The 21,487-nt window shown below is 39.4% G+C and overlaps 1 protein-coding gene across 8 annotated transcripts in view; it reads left to right on the top strand.

The window, feature by feature from the left end:
* Positions 1-21,487, top strand: part of LOC126473063 (tyrosine-protein kinase Shark) — a 153,226-nt gene that overhangs the window by 40,543 nt on the left and 91,196 nt on the right. For all 8 annotated transcript variants that reach the window (XM_050099981.1, XM_050099980.1, XM_050099983.1 and 5 more), the window contains exons 3-5: positions 5,904-6,044; positions 15,171-15,335; positions 15,599-15,783. In XM_050099981.1, coding sequence (XP_049955938.1) covers positions 5,904-6,044; positions 15,171-15,335; positions 15,599-15,783 — 491 coding nt within the window. The remainder of the gene's footprint in view (positions 1-5,903; positions 6,045-15,170; positions 15,336-15,598; positions 15,784-21,487) is intronic.

Below are 21,487 nucleotides of genomic sequence, written 5' to 3'. Positions count from 1 at the left end.
ACTTATTGAACTGCCCTCGTAATTTCTGTATCATAAGTTCGGACTAAAGTGTAGGGTGGAAGTATCGCCATCATTGCAGAAACCACATGTAAGCAACTTGATCTTTGAGAAAGTCATTTTTTGTTTCACTTCATTCAGTTTAATCAGAAAGTTCAACAGTAGCACATTTGTTGTGTAAAGCACGTACAAAATTGGCACATTGGTATTATTATGCCATACTAATATTATTAACATTAACGATTAACATTAATGATGATATCCAACTAATTCTGTTTTTCATCAGATCCCAAGTCTATGAATGTGTTTTTTGTCTTACCAAACTATTTTGAAGCTATGCATTTTTTTGTGGCAGAGTAAAGCTGATTGTTGCATTATAATGTTAATCAAGATCTCAGATCTTCATGTTGAGTTTTCCAACTTGTCATACAGGATGGATCAAGGCTCAAAGCAACTACTGCCTCCTGCCTACTTACCCCCACTTTACAGATTTCTCTTACTAGTTATGCAAGACTGTCCTCAGTGGAGATCTAAATCTCTTTCTAGCCTTTGCATAAAAGTTTTTCGGAGAATAAGTTGATGAGTGCACATGGTAAACATTTACTGTCTTAAACATTTCTGAACATGCTATGTAAACATGAAAGACAATTTCTATGTGTCTGTTCAGGAATACACACTGCACTACAATATTTTCCCACACTACATACACAATTGGAACATGAAGAAACCATAACATCTGGTACCACACTAATCACACTATGCCATGTACTTCATAGTATTTTTCAGAAAACCTATGTAGATGTAAAATATAATAATACAGGGCTATTCAGAAAGAAGGAACAGATTTCAAACATTTACTGCTGCCAAACTACAAAAGATGGAAAAATGATTCCAATGTTCCTGGAAAGATAAAAGTTAAATTTATGGACATTCAATGTGAGCCCCATGTGTTACATGACAAATATCGAAACAGCGGCTCCTTCCCTGCAACACGTGAAGCAGCTGGTCTCTCGTTATTGAATTCACAGCTTCAGCGATGGGATGACACAGACTTTCAAGAGTGTCGGGGATAGGGGGGATAAAAACACTATTCCGTAATAATTGAACCTTTTGTTCTGTCACGGGAAAAGCTACATATAACACTAACGTGCCATGAAACACACTAATGTTACCCTCTGAGTGGATTTCAAAGTTTGACCATGCATGTGTGAAATGGAGAAGGTTATCGGACTACAGTTTTGAATTTTGTGAAGCTGACAGTAAAACCAAATGGGTCTTAGCCTTGGGAGTTCATAAAAGTGATAAAATTATGGATGAATAAAAAAAATGAATGGTCACCAGCCTAATTAGGCCCATTAATTTGGAAATATCTATTTGAGAACATTGGATATTAGTTATTGAAGTTACTTTTGTTGAGATTTCCCTTTGAATAGCAAACAGGATACAAACTGATACAGTGCACTGTGTACTGTGTACTGTGTGTAGCAGCAGTTATACACCAGTAAATTATGGGGAGCACAATTGCACCGAGCTCATACTAATGATGGCCACAGTCAATAGCATTACTTAATCAAAATACTGAAACATCGCTGCATGAAGTGAAGTGCAGAACTAACTTTGGACATGAGGGGCTTCAGTCTTGACTGACATGAATAACACAAATAAAGATAAATAATATCTTAAATACATTGTTTAAGCTCCTCTGCATATAGCAATTTTCATTAGTAACAGTAATAATTCATTTTTTTTTCTTAGTAGGAGGATAAAACGATTGAGACCCAGAAACTGGTAAAGTTTTACTAGCCAAGGTTCTTTGATTATTGCTAAAGTAAAAGCTAGCTCTAAAAGCTAATCATTCACTTAAATTACTTCACAAGGTAATAAAATGCATCACTGAGCTTAATTAATGTCAAAAGCAACCATTCATGATGGGTACCAAAACTACACTATCTTTGAAAATGTGCATAACTTCACTTCTAACAGTACTACTGCAAATCGGTCCATTAAAGATTTATATATACTTGTACTTTAATCACCTGTAAAGCAGGTATTCTTGGCAATAATATTTACACATTCTTGCACTGTAATCCTACAAAACTGTATTTTATAATAACCTAAGGATACTTTAGCAAAAGCCTATCCAACTTCACTTTTATGGTTTTAGCCTTTTAAATAATTAAGGTTTTCAATTTCCTATTGATTGATCTTTAAATTTTTGTGCTTAAACTTCCTACCTTAACAATTTCACTTGGAGTAGTCCATAAACAAAGCATCCAAATTTTACTCTTACTTTAACTTTTTATACTCCTCTCACTTTAGACAAAAAATAACTTTTAAACACATGAATGCCAGAATTGTTCATTTAAATCAGAATACTCGGTGTTAGTAGCACTTAGGTGAGGCCCCCTCGTAGGTTCATGATCAGGATTGAAATTATGGTTTTGGACATGAATTGATGTTTTATGTGATTATTATTCAAACAACACACAAATTAACTTGGTCCATGCCAATATACATTATGTAACTGAACATATGATGTCTGTGAAGCAGTGGCGAAGTTTAGTGGCAGGCGAAATGGCAGCTAACAGTACTCGTGGCTCTTGATGTGCAAATGCTCTATAAAATCTCTTTTTGGTGTCAGATTTTCAAGATATTAGAGCCATTCCATTATTCTGTGAGTAGCAAATAATAGCCAGGTCCACATCTGAGGCAAATCCCTTCTAATGAAGCTTCCAATTGCCTCTCTTAGCACCGTCAGGGTGTACCGTGCTAAGGCTAGCCACACACTGGGTGCCATTCACACAAAGTAACCACTCAGTTCAACCACCAAACCCACCTTTCACATCGCGTCATGCCACTTTCGTTGTGGAGGGACTTCCCTACAGTGTTTACATATTACAAATACAAGGGCCTTAAGCGTGAACCAGCTTTTTACAAATGTACTTCTTTCATAAACATATTCATATTATAATAATTTAATATTTCAACATATTCTTTCACTTTTTTCATATATACATTGCAAAACTTTAATTTTCCTGCCATACATCAAGGACTTCAAACAACACAGAATGCAGACTTCATAAATTGCATATACGCACTTGCTTGAAATAAACCTATTCCTAATCGATATAAGTGTTACAACCCCACAGATAAAAGTCACAAGGTGTGAGGTTTGTAGACCTCGGAGGCCAACAGTGATGAAGTTCATCTTCTGCTCCTCCTCTTCCAATCCAACATACTGGAATGGTGTCGTTCAGGTAATGTTGGACATGCTTGGAGAATTTCTCTTAGCACATACTTTTCTGTTTCCAGGATTACTGGAATTGTGTTTCTTTCTTTTGCAGTTTGGAAGTTATAAATGCTGGAAATCTGTTCCTTCTTTGTGATTAGCCCAGTATATTGAATTCCTACAGCTTTTCTTCTTTAATTAGTATGACCTCAGTTTAACTACTTGTATTTGTATATCTTTGGGTTATTCTTTCTGTATTGTCTCTTTACCATTTCTACATCTACATCTACATACATACTCCGCAATCCACCATACGGTGCGTGGCGGAGGGTACCTCGTACCATAACCAGCATCTTCTCTCCCTGTTCCACTCCCAAACAGAACGAGGGAAAAATGACTGCCTATATGCCTCCGTACGAGCCCTAATCTCTCTTATCTTATCTTTGTGGTCTTTCCACGAAATATAAGTTAGCGGCAGTAAAATTGTACTGCAGTCAGCCTCAAATGCTGGTTCTCTAAATTTTCTCAGTAGCGATTCACGAAGAGAACGCCTTCTTTCCTCCAGAGACTCCCACCCAAGTTCCTGAACCATCGTGTGTTGATCAAACCTACCAGTAACAAATCTAGCAGCCCGCCTCAGAATTGCTTCTAGATCCTCCCTCAAACCTACCTGATAGGGATCCCAGTACTCAAGAATAAGTCGTATTAGTGTTTTATAAGCGGTCTCCTTTACAGATGAACCACATCTTCCCAAAATTATACCAATGAACTGAAGACGACTATCTGCCTTCCCCACAACTGCCATTACATGCTTGTCCCACTTCTTATCGCTCTGCAGTGTTACGCCCAAATATTTACTCGACGTGACTGTGTCAAGCGCTACACTACTAATGGAGTATTCAAACATTACGGGATTCTTTTTTCTATTCATCTGCATTAATTTACATTTATCTATATTTAGAGTTATCTGCCATTCTTTACACCAATCACAAATCCTGTCCATGTCATCTTGTATCCTCTTAGTCACTCAACGACGACACCTTCCCGTACACCACAGCATCATCAGCAAACAGCCGCACATTGCTATCCACCCTATCCAAAAGATCATTTATGTAGATAGAAAACAACAGCGGACCTACCACACTTCCCTGGGGCACTCCAGATACCCTCATCTCTGATGAACACTCACCATCAAGGACAACGCACTGGGTTCTATTACTCAAGAAGTCTTCAAGCCACTCAAATATTTGGGAACCAATCCCATATGCTCGTACCTTAGTTAGGAGTCTGCAGTGGGGCACCGGAAGTCAAGGAATATGGCATCCGTCTAATACCCATCATCCATGGTTCGCAAGATATCTTCTGAAAAAAGGGCGAGTTGCGTTTCGCAGGAGCTATGCTTTCTAAAGCCGTGCTGATGCATGGACAGCAACTTCTCTGTCTCAAGGAAATTCATTATATTCGAACTGAGAATATGTTTGAGAATCCTGGAACAAACCGTTGTTAAGGACATTGGTCTGTAATTTTGAGGATCCATCCTTCTACCCGTCTTATATACGGCCATCACCTGCGCTTTTTTCCAGTTGCTCAGGACTTTACGTCGGGCAAGAGATTTGTGATGCAGTAGAGTACTCTCTGTAAAACCGAATTGGAATCCCATCAGGCACTGGTGATGTATTTATTTTCAACCCATTCAGCTGCTTCACAACCCCAGGGATGTCTATCACTATGTCCCCCATACGGAAATCTGTACGATACTCATCGGCAGTATGTTTGTACGATCCTCCTGCGTTAAAGATTTCTCAAATGCTAAATTTAAAATTTCATCTTTCGTTTTGCTGTCTTCCATTGTCAGGCCAGACTGATCAGTGAGTGACTGGATGGAAGCCTCCGACCCACTTACCGATTTTATGTAAGACCAGAATTTCCTTGGGTTTTCAGCAAGATCTTTTTCTAAGGTATGACGGTGGTAGTGGTTGTATGCTTCGCGCATCGCTCTTTTTACAGCAGCACGAATCTCTACTAACTTTTGCCTGTCCTCATTCTCCCGATCTTTCTTGTACCGGGAGTTCAACTGTCTTTGATTCCTGAGCATTCTCCACTATTTGTTTTCTCTATAACTGATCACCCTTTGTTTTAATGAATCCACATGATCTTCGCAATGTATCTGTTCATCATTTATTGCATTGCGCTTCTTTTTCCCCTCATATATATTTCCGACTACTATTATGTTTTGCCTCCTTTTCCATTATTTTTACATCTCTAAATGGTTAGTATTTTACTGTCTTATCTTTCTCACACCTCACTTGACTGTCTTTTCTTTAAGTTTTGATGTTCACTACTTTCTTATTAAATGTTACTGCTTTCGCTGGAATTTATTATGTTTCTTCACTATTGCGTAGGTCAGCCTATTACTTATTCCTGTGATTGTATTACATCAGTGATTCCAGACCACTGTACATTATTGTTTGAGGATTCTTTGTTACCCATGGGTTTATTCACAATTTGTTTCCTTTTCATTCTATTTATCCTAAAGAAAAACATATAGAAAATCTCAGACTGGTCTTTGTGTTCTGTGTATGTGTTTAATTCTGCAGACTGTATCATTGCATTGTTGACATTATGTCTTAATTGTCTTTCTTAATGGGCACAATAATGGTGTTGTTTGTGTTCGCAGAAGATGAAGTGGAAGATGGCTACTTTTTGGTCCGTGAAAGCAACACAGCTGCAGGGGATTATGTGCTGTCAGTTCAGTATCAAGGACAAATAATTCATTACCAGATAAGAAGACACAATGAAGATGCCTTTTTTTCCATAGGTAAGTAAAACTGCTGTAGACTGTAGACTTTACATTGTTTCGCTTAATTTTTTCTTGCAAGGGGGGGGGGGGGGGGGGGTTACTGAAAATAAAGTTCGGCAAAACATTACAGCGTTCATTCTTCCTAATTATTTATGTTAGTTAAGAACACAGTGGCAAAGCAGTTGTAGCTCTAAACCAATTTCCTTATAATGACAAAATATGTGGACCAATGATCAAGATGAGACTCAAACTGCTGACAAACAACCAACTGTGCCCCAGATTAAGTCTTCAGGGCATTGGTGTGCAGAAAAAAGTGGTGCATTTTCTTCAACCTATTATAGGTCAGAGCCAGACAATGTTTACTATTTTACTCTCTTACAAGAAATAAAATGGGTTAAAGTACCATTTCAATATCTGTAATTCAGTGCTATTCCAGAATACTAAAAAAATGGCTGGGGCAAAAGATGTTCGTGCAACTTTATGTATTGTCTGTTATGACATGAACACTGCATCTCATCTCTACTTTTTTTTCTGTTATACAAAACCTCTTTTGTAGTTTGTTGGAAGTTTTAGTATGTTTTTAGAGATAATGAGTTTGAATATGAAATAACTAATTGTCAATGGGAACATATTTTTGTAGGACTACATCCTTCTTCGATAAATTTTTTCTCAATTTTTTTCACATTTGATTGAATACCAAAATTTTTCATTGACTCTTCCCAGTATGGTCAGGCGCTAACTATCACAAATGGTACTGCTTCCAGCCGTTAGATGTAAAAGACTACCTCAGTATCGGTTACAAACAATGGAAGGAGCAAAGGTAACTACTCACCATATACATTGTCTGACAGAAAAGTGATGCACCCAGAAACGGAGGGATAACAAAAATGAAACTTCACATGTTCAGAGAGTATGTGATGTTACTTTCAGTTATAACAATATAGAGTCAACAATGTAGGAACAGACAGATTGCTGCTTACCCAAGGAAGACACTTCAGGTTGCAAACAGACACAATTAAAAGACACTCACATAAAGCTGTTGGCCACAGCCTTCGTCAGTGAACCTGGATACTGTCACTGGGGTGGTGTTGACATCCAAGCTGGTCCCACACATGCTATATCAGGAACAGATCTGGGGATCTTGCTGGCCACAAGAGTACCTCAATATTAAAAGGCGTATGCCATGTGTGGATGAGCATTGTCACGTTGAAAAATGTCACCGCAATACTGTCACGTGAGAGGTAACATATGAGGATGCAGGGTGCTGTGACACACAGTTACAGCATCAAAGTTCTCTCATTCACTGCCAGCTGTGATCTGAAATAATGCCTGATGGTTCCCCACACCATGATGCTAGGAGTAATACCTGTGTGTGTCTCCAAAACATTGGAAAAATTGTTGCCTCCATACTTACTGTAGATGGTAATCCAAGGTATTGCAGAACTGTTATTCATTGCTGAATGCAATATTATGTCATTCATCAGCAAGCCATGCTTCCCAGTCTTGCACCATTGTAAATGAGCCACTTTTGTTGTGTTATTAAAAGCAACCTGTGCGTAGGACAGTAATTCCCCAGCCCAGCTGTTGCTAGTCTCCGACCACTGGTAAGGGACGACACAGAATGTTCCAGAGAGTCTATTATTTGTTCTAGGATGTCAGATACAGATGTGAAGGGGTTACGAAATTGTTGGTGCACAATACAGTGATCCTCCCTTGTGGTGTTTATACATGGTCGATCAAAACCTTGATGATAAGCATGCCTGCCCTCACATTTCCACACAGTCTGCCATCTGGCCACTGTCACTTATGAATGCCCCACAAATCTGGATATTTCATGACTTGACCAGCTGGACAAACAGAGACCCACAATTGAGGCCCTTTCAAACTGTCAGATGCTCGTAATGCTATCTTGCATGCGTACAAGGCATCTTCATGTACTTCATAGTGATCATTCAACATGTGAGACTGTTCAAGCTCCTTATATAACCCACCAGACCTGATTACACCACTAAACATGAGCAATATCAGTGTGCTCTGGTGGTCATAAGAGTTGCAACTCTAATCATTTATATAGCCAGCGACAGCGTGTGTGCGTGCGAACTCACATTGTGTGTGACCAGGGTCTTCTGGGCGCTTCACTCTTTTTTTTTTGTAGCTGAGGCAATGGGTGGATGACAGATGTATAAACGAAATTGTAATTGTTGCTAAGCTTTGTAATTGTAGCAACCTGGCCTTTTCATAGCCACTGGACATCAGGATGGGCAAGAGGAATGATGTGGGAGAGAGCTTATTTATGCCGGGGTGCACATTGAAACAGTGGTGACATTAACAAATGTTTATTTCTGGCAGCATTGTACGTGTGACAGCTGTCCTTGTGACCACTCAGCGCACATGCCATCATAACAGCTGTGTAATGTGCTGATGCCTCCTATGACACCCTGACATTATGTTGCTGTGGGTCATGGGTCATTGCCTCTGTGGCGCCATGTGCCCCACAAGTGGCGAAGAAACTAGTGCAGCCCACGCGGAGCCTCCGGAGTTTGGCTGGCTATGCAGTCCTGTGCTTACTTGTGGTCCCCATGTTGTGCATTTGGGTGTGATAGCCAACACTAGAAGTTTGATGCTGAGCAGCAAGGCCCCTGTTAACCAGGACAATAATCAGTGACGTCTAGATGGCTAGCAGGCCGTGAGGGTGCGCCTCCTCCAGGTAGATTGTGGACAGCTTTCACTCCATCGACCAAAGTCTCTCAGAGGACGGAGGCTGGCCACGCTTCAGTTACTTGCATCATGAAGTTTCTCCAAGTCCAACAGCTGCAACACCACAGGTGTGGCATGCCGTGGGGCAGAACTTGACAAGGTGGTTAGCATGCAATCAGCTAGCAGATCTTCATCGCCCGAGTGTTAGTCACGTTTTTTCTGAAAATCAACAGGTTATCATTCTCTCTGGTTCCAGCTGCAGACAGAGTAGTGGCATAACTGAATATCCTGAACCTCTAGCCTCAATCATTTGTGCACTTATTGCTGTACTTCTGATGTAATCCTACTGGGGAAGGGTGGGGGTGGATTTGTTCCACATTACTCATCTCGTCAGCTTTTCCTGGCTCACTCTACGGCTCCACACTGAGCACAGATTGCTGGGGTTGGTAGTATTTGCATTGTGTGAGTTTTCAAATGTATGCAAGTGCTCCGAGTTAGGAGGTGTTACTTCACACTTGGTCACACTTTGTTGCGGTGTTAGCTGTTCTACCTGAGTTGCCCATGGTCGGTGTCACAAAACCCATCTGGTCAGAGTGTTTGATGTACTGTCAACAGTGCTGGCCAGTGGCCTTCTTGATTAGCATATCGTCCAAGCTTGCCTCTATTGCCTGCAATGACTGGAATAAAACTTTTTAAAAAATTTACAATTCGGGTGCCGAACTGTTTTGGAGTGCATCACACCTCTCCTCATTTGAATTATTCGTTCTGGATCCTCCAAGATGAGTCTTTTAATTACAATTGCTCTTAACTGTAAAAGTCTATACTGTGCTGTGGGCAACACCCAGCTTTAATGATGAGCTGTCCCACATGGGTTTTCCCTTACCTACTATTAACATGAGATGACTCTTAAAGTGAAATTTCTAAAATTTTATTGCAATGCAGTCCTTAACCTAAAGCTAGTACTACTTAAATTCAGTAGTTTTGTTTCCATTAACTGTTCCCTTGACCTTTCCCAGCTAACCACTCAACTGGTAACTGATGTGTCAGTGGCCTGTGGATGGTGCATGTCTAAGTTCATTTTAGAAGTAAAATGTGCAAATACCTAATTGAAACACGACCGAGTGCACCCACACATCTCTTTTTAAGTAAGACTGTGTGGGTGCGATTTCCTTCTTGCGGCTTGACTCGTTTGTCTTCCCCAAAGACCATGCTTGCCCCTTGTGCCCACGTATCAGTCTGTATCGGTTTTTCTGGACAAAAAACATATTCCCTCTAGTGCATTTCTCTAAATCCGCTAACAACAAAACTACATGAGTTCTTTTATTATCTGTAATCAACATTACCTCCTGTGTCCTTATACGTATCCCTGTCACCCAAGATATCCTCCCTAAGCTTACCACTTATGGAAAGGAACCATCCATCATGCTCTCCCTTCTTTTGAAATGATAAATTAGTGACAAGTGGAAAACAAGAAACATATCATAAAAAACTGATAATAACTTTACATTACTAATAGAAAAATACACCAAATATCCTTCATTTCAATGACTGATTCACAGCCTGTGCCATATGGATCCTTCCCACCAACACTAGCTTTTCTGAAATGCGCAGGTGAGTACTTTCCCTGGAGTACATCCTATGTCCCCGTAACCCTCCTGCCCTAAACCTTCGTTGGTCTTTGTCGTCACCCATCCAGTCCCTTCCCTGTTCCCAGTCCAGTACTAAACAGTTGTCATTCCACCACCACACCCAGTCTTTTTTTTTTTTTTTTTTCTCTCTTTTCCTCTACCTTCCTCCCCTCCTCTTCCGATGCCCTCCGTCTAACGTGCAGCACTTTTCTGTCCACCACCCGCACCATACTATCCCTCCCCCTCCCTTCTCCAGCCTCCTCCTTAACCCCCACCCACTCGCTACTCCCTGCTGGTGCTGCTGCTCGCAGTGTGGTTTCAGTTGCCTAGACTGCAGTCGTGTGTGTTGAGTTGTGTTTGCATGTATGTGTGCGCATGTGCGAGTGGGTGTTTGTGTGTGTGGGTGTGGGTGTGGGTGTGTGTGCGTGTGGTTGGGTGTGCGTGTGGGTGGGTGTGCGGGTGCGCGCGCGTGTGCGGGTGCGCGCGCGGGTGCGGGTGCACGCGCGCGCCTGTGTGCGTGTGCATGTGCGTATGCGTATGTCTCTATTTTTGACGAAGGCATTAACAGCCGAAAGCTATAATTGTGAGAGTCTCTTTGTTTTGCCTATGTGCGACTCAGCATCTCCGCTATGTGCTGAGTAGCAACTTTCCTTCTCATCAAATAGTAAAAATACACATGGCAATGACATAAAAAAACAACACGAAATCCTTCTGAACACAACATAGTGTAAAATATAACCCTTAAAGGCAAAGATCAAGTATAACTTAGCAACACACAAAACACTGCAAAGAATCTAGATGCTCTTAAAGCATAAGGCATGCCATGTGCATTGTGCTGTCTAGCTGCTGGAGGTTCTTTTATTTCTGCCAATTGCATATTTGCTTACTGGATCACATGCAGATAATAATTGTGGTACCACATCTACCATACCTTTAAATGGTTTTTTACCCCACTGAGATGAACAATAGATGATTTGGCAGGAAATTTTAATTTTACATTAACTGGTCAGATCATCTCTATGACTTGATACTGTCTATGATATTTGGTCAAGAATTTCTTTGTCTTTCCCTTTGGTGTGAAGGGATAGTGACCAGTACTCAGTGCTCTCTGTGATATTGCAGAAGTTTGCCCATGTGCCTTTTCAGCTATTTCTGTCATTCTGAAGTCTTTGTGTTTGCTTTTTGCAAGTTTTTTCGTATTTTCTGTATTCTATTCTCAAACTTCTGTACTGATTTGCAATCTGGTTCCAACTTGCAGATTTGCTATCTGGACTTAGTATGCCAAAGAGAAACGGCATCTTCCTCCTGTACACCACCTCAAATGATGACATGCTGGTTACTGTATGAAGCTTCAAGTTGTGCACACAAACCACATTTGGAATATAAGTGCCCCAATCATTGTGTCTTAACATTCACATAGAACCTCAGCATTTTTTAAACACATGGCATGGCCTTTTCATAAGTTCGGAAACAAAGGTCATACCCTGATCTATGACTAAGGTATCAGGTACTCCAAACTTCAACAACCAGCTGTTAAATAATGCCTGTGCTACAGTACTGGCCTGTTGGTCTGAGTTGCTATCATTTCTAGGAAACGTAAAAAATGGTTGATGATCATAAGCACATACCTATTCCCCACAGGTGTTTTGTTGAATGGTGCACATATACCAAACCCAAGTATTTGAAATGGCTTCAACACATCTGATAACCCTCTGCAAAGGGATTTTCTTATATGAAATATCTGCTGTCTGCATAAATGGGACATACTGCTCCTTGTCGAGCTTTATATTTTTCCACCAAAACTGTTCTGCAGTGCATTTATCTGTATCAATTCTTTTTGAGAAACTCTGGGACCATGACATGTGGTCCACATCTCATGACTCTGACTTGAAAGCCTGACAGTCTTTATCCTCTGCTCATACTTGTTGCTATTCGAACACACACTTACCCATTGTACTCAACATGCCTACTATGCAACTTAGTGTGTTTGTGTGTTTCCTACTTGGTTTATGGATGATCTCGTAATCGAATTTGGTGAGATTGAGAGCCCAATGTGTTAGAAGAGCAGATGGGTCTTTCAGACCAAGCATCCATTTCAGTGATATCTGATCTGTTACAACTTTACAGATGACACTGAAAATATGTAATACCATGTACGACCACTAACATTTCCTTTTCTGTTGTTGACTAGTTACTCTGCTTCATGTAATTGCTTCAAAGCATATGCTACAGGATGCTCCTGCCCATTAACCATCTGGCCTAAAATACAATTGACTGCGTCATTACATGAACTCTTTTTCAAAATTGGGAAAAACTAATACTGAGTCTGAAATCAGTACCTCCTTCAATTTTTTGAACACTAGCTGACAATCATGTGTCCACTGAAATTTTACACTCTTTTTTAAAGCAGTTTACCGGTTCATTTATTTTTGTGTATTCCTTTACGAATTTACAGTAGTAGCTACATCACCTGATAAATGCTGTATTTGTTTGTTTGTTTGTTCATGGTGTTGGAAAATTTTAAATTGTTTCTGTAAGCTGAGAATCAGTCTACACACCATCTTCACTAATCAGTTTAACCAAACTGAGTTTCAACAAAATGGCACTTGGTCTGGCTTAGCATCAAATGTGCTGCCTACAATCTACTAAAACAATCCTCCAACCATCTCATATGTTGTGATATATCCTTTTAGAAAATTATTATGTCATCTAAATATGTCATACACGTCTTAGGCTTTAACCCCCTTAAAACTCCATCCAATAAATGATGAAAAGTAGCCAGTGCATTTTTTAAACAAAACAGCATGCACTGATACTGAATATGATCACATGGTACTGTAAATGATGTCTTGGGTGTAACCTCAGGTGCTGCTCATAACTGATGATAACCAATTTTAAGATCCATTGTGGTAAACTAACAACACTGACCAAAATTATCCAAGGTTTCTCTGTGTTGTGGGTTGGATAAGTGTCTGTAACAGATTTCAGAAACCTATAATCATAGCAAAATCTGGATTTCTTTGTCTTATCTAATGCTTTCATAATAATGATAACTAAATTCATGCTACAGGGGTTGTCAATGGGTTCTATGATCCCATCTGATGGTTGCTGTTCAGTGAACTACTCTATTAATGACTGTAAATGCCTCACTGTGTGATATGGTTTCCTATAAGCCGCTATACCATCCCCTGTATGTATATGGTGTTGAGTTATCGGAACTGCTGGTAAGAAGCCATCTGTACAAAACAAATCGCTAAACTTTAGCAATACTTTCTCCACAGCTGTGCGGTCACTGGCCTTCAGGTGACCTACTTTCTCACTTAATGCTGCTATATCGACAGTTTACGTTTAGCTTATATCCAGACTTGATCTTTCAATTTTGTCTTCTTCCAGTACTGCCAGAGTGGCTATCGCTGTACCTTCTGACAGACTAACTTCACTTCTACCAAAGTTATCTATGCTAACTGGAACCATGTATTCTCCATTTATATTACTTGTGTGCACTATGCTTTTGTGCATAAAACAATGTGAATTATCCAACTCTCCGATGTTAGAGTTGCTGAATCGTGTACAAAGTTCCACAAATTGAATCAGTACCTACCAAAACCCACACTGCTTTCCCCGCACCTGACTGTATTTTATCCTGCTGATCAATCTTTAATGAACTTGTCTACAGTTTAGCTGGCTTCACTTTCGTGACAGGTAACTCTTGTAACATTGCTTCATTTGCAACTGTACTTCAGTGGTCTCAAATGTGCTTTGTCAAAGATCAAACCATAGCACAATGGTTGTCAAGAAAATCTGGCCTGAGAATCACTCAATATCCTTTTGGAATACGTTTGATGCTCACACAATATGACACTTCTGAAGAACGTGGGTTCCGTAAACAATGAGTGTGTGAAACCAAGCTCTCTATGTTCATCCACAACAGACAGAAAGCCACAGAGATGGATACCTTGTTCCTTGACTTGCGGAAGGCTTTGGATACAGTTCCCCACTGCCATCTGGTGAACAAAATACGAGTGCACATAGTATCAGACCAACTGTGTGATTGGATTGAAGAGTTTTTTTGCAAACAGAATACAGCATGTCATTCTCAGCAGAGATAAGTCTTTAGCCATAAAAGTAACATCGAGCATGCCCCGAGGGAGTGTTACAGTACAGTTACATTTCACAGTATATAGGGTGTGCCAGGTGGAATGGTCAGTATTCAGGGATGTGATAGGAATGACCATTTGAAGCACAGAGGTCTTGAAAACATAGGCTTTAAGATGTGTATCTTAGGAGCTATAAGCACTTCTTCAACTTCGATACTGTGAAACAAATCTCTTCTGCTGCAAGCTCTTTGCTTCTGCTGCAAGCTCTTTGCTTTCCATATTTTGAGAGTTGATAGTATGGATCAAAACAAGAAAAAGTTGTCTAGTAAACATGGGCTCTAAAGTGCTTACTGTAAGAGCTATGAGTACTTGTTCATCTTCGTGCTGTGAAAAACATCTCTTCCGTTGAACAAGTGCTCAAAGCTCAATGTAATGAGTATGTTTGAATTCCACTGCTGGTAGGTGAATGCTATGAGGAAGAAGGCAGGAAATCCATCACAGAAATCAGAGGTGAATTCAGAGGACTGAGATATAAACCAGTGGTACTGTGACAGTAATGGATAATATTTTATGGATAAACATTTAACAGATTTCCCCAATTTTATATATAAGTAGAGTGTAATCTTTGCATTGACAGTACAGTAATGTTTCATGTCATTAGCTCACTGTGTTATGAGACCTTTGTAAGACTTGTTGCTGATTTGATACATGTTTTTGAGTAGACGAACACACCATAATCCATGGGCTTGAAACTCTCATAGAGCATTATCAAGAAGCTTCACATGGATTACTGTGTAAGCTTACAAAAGTGTGTAAGAAGGATCCACCACCTCATGATTCAAGGCGACATGGAAGGATGAATCTTCTTCATCGAGCCACAAAAGAAGGTATGTAAATGATGTTCTGAAGCCAGTACTACATGTTATTTTTATTTGTGAAACAGAAGTATCAGAATGAAGTATTCAGTCTGGTCAACAGGTGCAAAAAAAGCATGACGAATATTTATAAGCTTGTTAAATTTTAAAATTTTCCAACCTTCCATTGAGCTTATTACTTGTTTTATTCTTGTAACGGTTCTGCTTTTCCAAAGGATAATTCTCACTGTTTTTGTTGTTTTATATTTCACAGTGTAACATTTTCTTCTCCTTAGGGAACTATACAGTTGTATCTGAACTTCTAAAATGTGGCTATCGCAGCCTAGAAGCCAAAAATCAGGATGGACAGACAGCTGTTCACCTGGCGAGCCGTATGGGAAAAGATGAAATTCTCAAAAAACTCATTGAAAGTGGTGCTAACATAAATTGTAGGGATACTGCTGGATACACTCCATTGCATGTAAGTCAACAATAATTGACTACATCTTTGTGCTGTAGTAAGTACAATGCTATACAATAGGACAAATTTCCTTCTTTTTTTTCCTTACTCCCCACCCCCCTCAAATATTTCATGGGAGAGAACAATTTGATTCTGTCAGGCATACCATCACTCATACTCAATAACAAATGTGAATATTGTGTAAGGATTACATTTCTATCCTAATGTTTTAGTGGAGGTTATTTGCATATTCCGTCCTTTGATCTGTGGATAATTGGGCAGATGTACAATAGTATACTGTTAACTAGAATTAGTGGTATTGAATTCAGTTTGCTGAAGAGCGTAAAGGAAAATACCTGCCCCAGTTAAATGTAATATTGCACTCGAGTTAAGGTCGTAATTATTTCTTCGTACTTTAGACATGTGTTTTCCCCATTAATTAAATCTCAGATTCAAACTAGTTATATGACATAATTCTTCTAAGACATTGGAATTATTTTGGTGAATTTTTTCCATTGGCTGATGACTATCATGTGCACCAAAAAATTTTGTATGTGCATATGTATTAATGTGTATTAAGGAAGGAAGATTGCAGTTTAACATTCAGTTGATGTTAATGTCAGTAGAGATGAATCTCTAATGCTAAAAGTATTGGGAGAGCAGGTATGCAATGCTGTAATTATTATTTTGAAAAACTGTAATTGTGAATTTTAAATGTTGTTTTGTACCTTTGTAATGTACATGATATATGAACTGTACTGTTTTAAGCTGTAATTAATTGAGATTTTAGGACTTTTACACTAGATATTTTTAAATATGTCACACCTAAGCTATGTGGAGTACACAGTTTGTATTTACTCCAGTTCTGCAAAATTTTCATGTGAGCCTTGCTTGATTATAAACATATAGTTCAGGTAGGCCATTGTGTAAGGGCAGTCAGATGACAATGAGACAGAAGGAAAAAAGAAAGTAAACTGAATATTATTTCAAAAGTAATCACCACAACTCTTACTACGTTGATCTCACTGAGACAAGACAGTTAATGTCTTCATGTTTGCTGTTGCCTACTGAACCATGGTTGTACCAAAGCATGCACCTCTTTGTCTGAAGCAAGTTGCCAGGCTACGAATGTCTTTCTTCAGGACTCCAAAATATGGAAATCACTTGGGGAGATATTGGGACTGTATGGAGGATGTGTAAGAGCTTTCCAGTGAAACTTCTGCAGCATGGTTGTTGCCAAGGTTGTTTCAAGTACACTGGAGAAATTTTGCTGGGTAGCCCTTACACATCCCTCTTACAATCTTGATCTCTCTCCATGTGGTTTGCTTATTTTTGGATGCAAGTGTGGTTCTGTATGCAACTCCAGACATTTTTCCGTGGAGGCTTCGACCAATTTGTCTCACAGTGGGATAAATGTATTAAGACTTATGGCAGTTACTTTTGAAGTAATAAACAGTTCACTTCCTTCCTTCCATCTGTCTGGTTTTCATTGACTGTCCCTAAATATAAATGACATGCTTCACTGTGGGAGGTAATTTTGTCTACAGAGTCATACACAGTCCCTGTGTTGAAACTGGTGAATTACCAATTGCCATCCGGTGACATGTCCTCTTGTGCCGAGCACAACTTTTTGCAGAATTCCACATTGTGGTTTCTATATTAAATGAATAAATGTTTGAAAGCTGTAATAAGAATGGGCTTGTTTGTATTTGTAATCCACAAATTATTTTTAATCTCCTTAGTGAAACCAGTGCTTTTTTTCTAAAAAAAAAAGTTTGAGGGTACTCCGACATGGGATATAATGCAGCGAAATCAGTTATAACTGAAGCATGGGATACCACCTGTCTGCATTTAGCCATGACGTCATCAATATGTCGAACTATAAAAAAAAAAAAAATGGTATCTTGACTCTTCAGTTGACTTTACAGCTCAAATGAAGCAGGCGATACCGAGAAACACAGAAACATAAAAGAGAAAGTGGTACAGAACACTTCAGTTTACATCACCTCAAATGAAGCATGCGATTTGAGCATACACATATCTGTTTAGTACTACCATCGCCGCAGCTTTGAAATGCTTGAAACAGTTAATGACATCGATTTTCCCACCAAAAATTGCACTGGTGTTGTTTGTATTGCAATTACCAGCACGAAAAAATGAAATAAAAATTTACGTCCTTGAAATAAATTTCTGGCACACTTCGAAGTTCTCAACATCGTAAAAAAAATTACTTTATCGACAAAAAAGTTTAGGGGTACGGATCTCCCAGCGTTCCCCCAGAAAAACAGCACTGAGTGAAACATATTATGGCACTTTGGGGATTTTGCTTTATTTCTGCTTTCACTTACTTCTTTACTTTTTTGTAGAATTTTTGTTTGTTGAGCTTTTACCATCTTCCAAGGTTTTTTTTCCCCCATGACTGTTTCATGAAAAAAAAAAGACAAAAGTACTGCACATGTCTTTTTATGTATGCCACTTGAATTATCAGTCTCTACACCACACTATATTTTTAAAACAAAATATTTATGTTCGCAATACTTGTGCAACTATAGTCAGTCGGCCATTTGAGGGCTTCGTGAATCAAAAGAGGAATGTACAAAATGCACTCAGCAAAGGAACTAGGTAATTTGGGATGCAATTGGAGCTGACACTTGCAACATATACCAAATTAAGTCATTTTTTGAGTGTGTTGTCCGCCATGGTAGCTGTTTAGCAGGGAAATTCTGTAGTGTGTGTTGAAGAGATTGATGACATAACCGGGGGGCTCCGTTGGCTTGGAGAACTGTGTTTTGAGTAGCGTGATAAATACTCTATTGTCCGTGTTGTTGAGTGAGTTGTATTTGGGAGTCTAATTGATGTGACTATTAAATTTTTTGCAGGGGCAACAGTCTGGATGATTGACTGATCTGGCCTTGTAACATTAACCAAAACGGCCTTGGTGTGCTGGTACTGCGAACAGCTGAAAGCAAGGGGAAACTACAGCCGTAATTTTTCCCGAGGACATGCAGCTTTACTGTATGATTAAATGATGATAGCGTCCTCTTGGGTAAAATATTCCGGAGGTAAAATAGTCCCCCATTCGGATCTTCGGGCGGGGACTACTCAAGAGGACGTCGTTATCAGGAGAAAGAAAACTGGCGTTCTACGGATCGGAACGTGGAATGTCAGATCCCTTAATCGGGCAGGTAGATTAGAAAATCTGAAAAGGGAAATGGATAAGTTAAAGTTAGATATAGTGGGAATTAGTGAAGTTCAGTGGCAGGAGGAACAAGACTTTTGGCCAGGTGATTACAGGGTTATAAATACAAAATCAAATAGGGGTAATGCAGGAGTATGTTTAATAATGAATAAAAAAATAGGAGTGCAGGTTAGCTACTACAAACAGCATAGTGAACGCATTATTGTGGCCAAGATAGACACAAAGCCCATGCCTACTACAGTAGTACAAGTTTATATGCCAACTAGCTCTGCAGATGATGAAGAAATTGATGAAATGTATGACGAGATAAAAGAAATTATTCAGGTAGTGAAGGGAGATGAAAATTTAATAGTCATGGGTGACTGGAATTCGTCAGTAGGAAAAGAGAGAGAAAGAAACATAGTAGGTGAATATGGATTGGGGGGAAGAAATGAAAGAGGAAGCCGCCTTGTAGAATTTTGCACAGAGCATAACTTAATCATAGCTAACACTTGGTTCAAGAATCATAAAAGAAGGTTGTATACCTGGAAGAATCCTGGAGATACTAAAAGGTATCAGATAGATTATATAATGGTAAGACAGAGATTTAGGAACCAGGTTTTAAATTGTACAACATTTCCAAGGGCAGATGTGGACTGTGACCACAATCTATTGGTTATGAACTGTAGATTGAAACTGAAGAAACTGCAAAAAGGTGGGAATTTAAGGAGGGACCTGGATAAACTGACAAAACCAGAGGTTGCACAGAGTTTTAGGGAGACCATAAGGGAACAATTCACAGGAATGGGGGAAAGAAATACAGTAGAAGAAGAATGGGTAGCTTTGAGGGATGAAATAGTGAAGGCAACAGAGGATCAAGTAGGTAAAAAGATGAGGGCTAGTAGAAGTCCTTCGGTAACGGAAGATATATTGACTTTAATTGATGAAAGGAGAAAATATAAAAATGCAGTAAATGAAGCAAGCAAAAGGGAATACAAACGTCTCAAAAATGAGATCAACACGAAGTGCAAAGTGGATAAGCAGGGATGGCTAGAGAACAAATGTTAAGGATGTAGAGGCGTATATCACTAGGGGTAAGATAGATACTGCCTACAGGAAAATTAAAGAGACCTTTGGAGAGAAGAGAACCACTTGTATGAATATCAAGAGCCCAGATGGCAACCCAGTTCTAAGCAAAGAAGGGAAGGCAGAAAGGTGGAAGGAGTATATACAGGGTTTATACAAGGGCGATGTACTTGAGGACAATATTATGGAAATGGAAGAGAATGTAGATGAAGACGAAATGGGAGATAAGATACTGCGTGAAGAGTTTGACAGAGCACTGAAAGACCTGAGTCGAAACAAGGCCCCCGGAGTAGACAACATTCCATTGGAACTACTGATGGCCTTGGGAGAGCCAGTCATGACAAAACTGTACCATCTGGTGAGCAAGATGTATGAGACAGACGAAATACCCTCAGACTTCAACAAGAATATAATAATTCCAATCCCAAAGAAAGCAGGTGTTGACAGATGTGAAAATTACCGAACTATCAGTTTAATAAGTCACAGTTGCAAAATACTAACGCGAATTCTTTACAGACGAATGGAAAAACTGGTAGAAGCAGACCTCGGGGAAGATCAGTTTGGATTCCGTAGAAATGTTGGGACACGTGAGGCAATACTGACCCTACGACTTATCTTAGAATAAAGATTAAGAAAAGGCAAACCTACGTTTCTAGCATTTGTAGATTTAGAGAAAGCTTTTGACAATGTTAACTGGAATACTCTATTTCAAATTCTGAAGGTGGCAGGGGTAAAATACAGGGAGCGGAAGGCTATTTACAATTTGTACAGAAACCAGATGGCAGTTATAAGAGCCGAAGGGCATGAAAGGGAAGCAGTGGTTGGGAAGGGAGTGAGACAGGGTTGTAGCCTCTCCCCGATGTTATTCAATCTGTATATTGAGCAAGCAGTAAAGGAAACAAAAGAAAAATTCGGAGTAGGTATTAAAATTCATGGAGAAGAAGTAAAAACTTTGAGGTTTGCCGATGACATTGTAATTCTATGAGAGACAGCAAAGGACTTGGAAGAGCAGTTGAACGGAATGGACAGTGTCTTGAAAGGAGGATATAAGATGAACATCAACAAAAGCAAAACAAGGATAATGGAATGCAGTCAAATTAAATCGGGTGATGCTGAGGGAATTAGATTAGGAAATGAGACACTTAAAGTAGTAAAGGAGTTTTGCTATTTAGGGAGTAAAATAACTGATGATGGTCGAAGTAGAGAGGATATAAAATGTAGACTGGCAATGGCAAGGAAATCGTTTCTGAAGAAGAGAAATTTGTTAACATCGAGTATAGATTTAAGTGTCAGGAAGTTGTTTCTGAAAGTATTTGTATGGAGTGTAGCCATGTATGGAAGTGAAACATGGTCAATAACTAGTTTGTCAAGAAGAGAATAGAAGCTTTCGAAATGTGGTGCTACTGAAGAATGCTGAAGATAAGGTGGGTAGATCACGTAACTAATGAGGAGCTACTGAAT

Source organism: Schistocerca serialis, chromosome 1, assembly GCF_023864345.2.
Source record: "Schistocerca serialis cubense isolate TAMUIC-IGC-003099 chromosome 1, iqSchSeri2.2, whole genome shotgun sequence".
Taxonomy (NCBI): domain Eukaryota; kingdom Metazoa; phylum Arthropoda; class Insecta; order Orthoptera; family Acrididae; genus Schistocerca; species Schistocerca serialis.
This window is presented reverse-complemented; position numbering and strand designations above follow the sequence as displayed.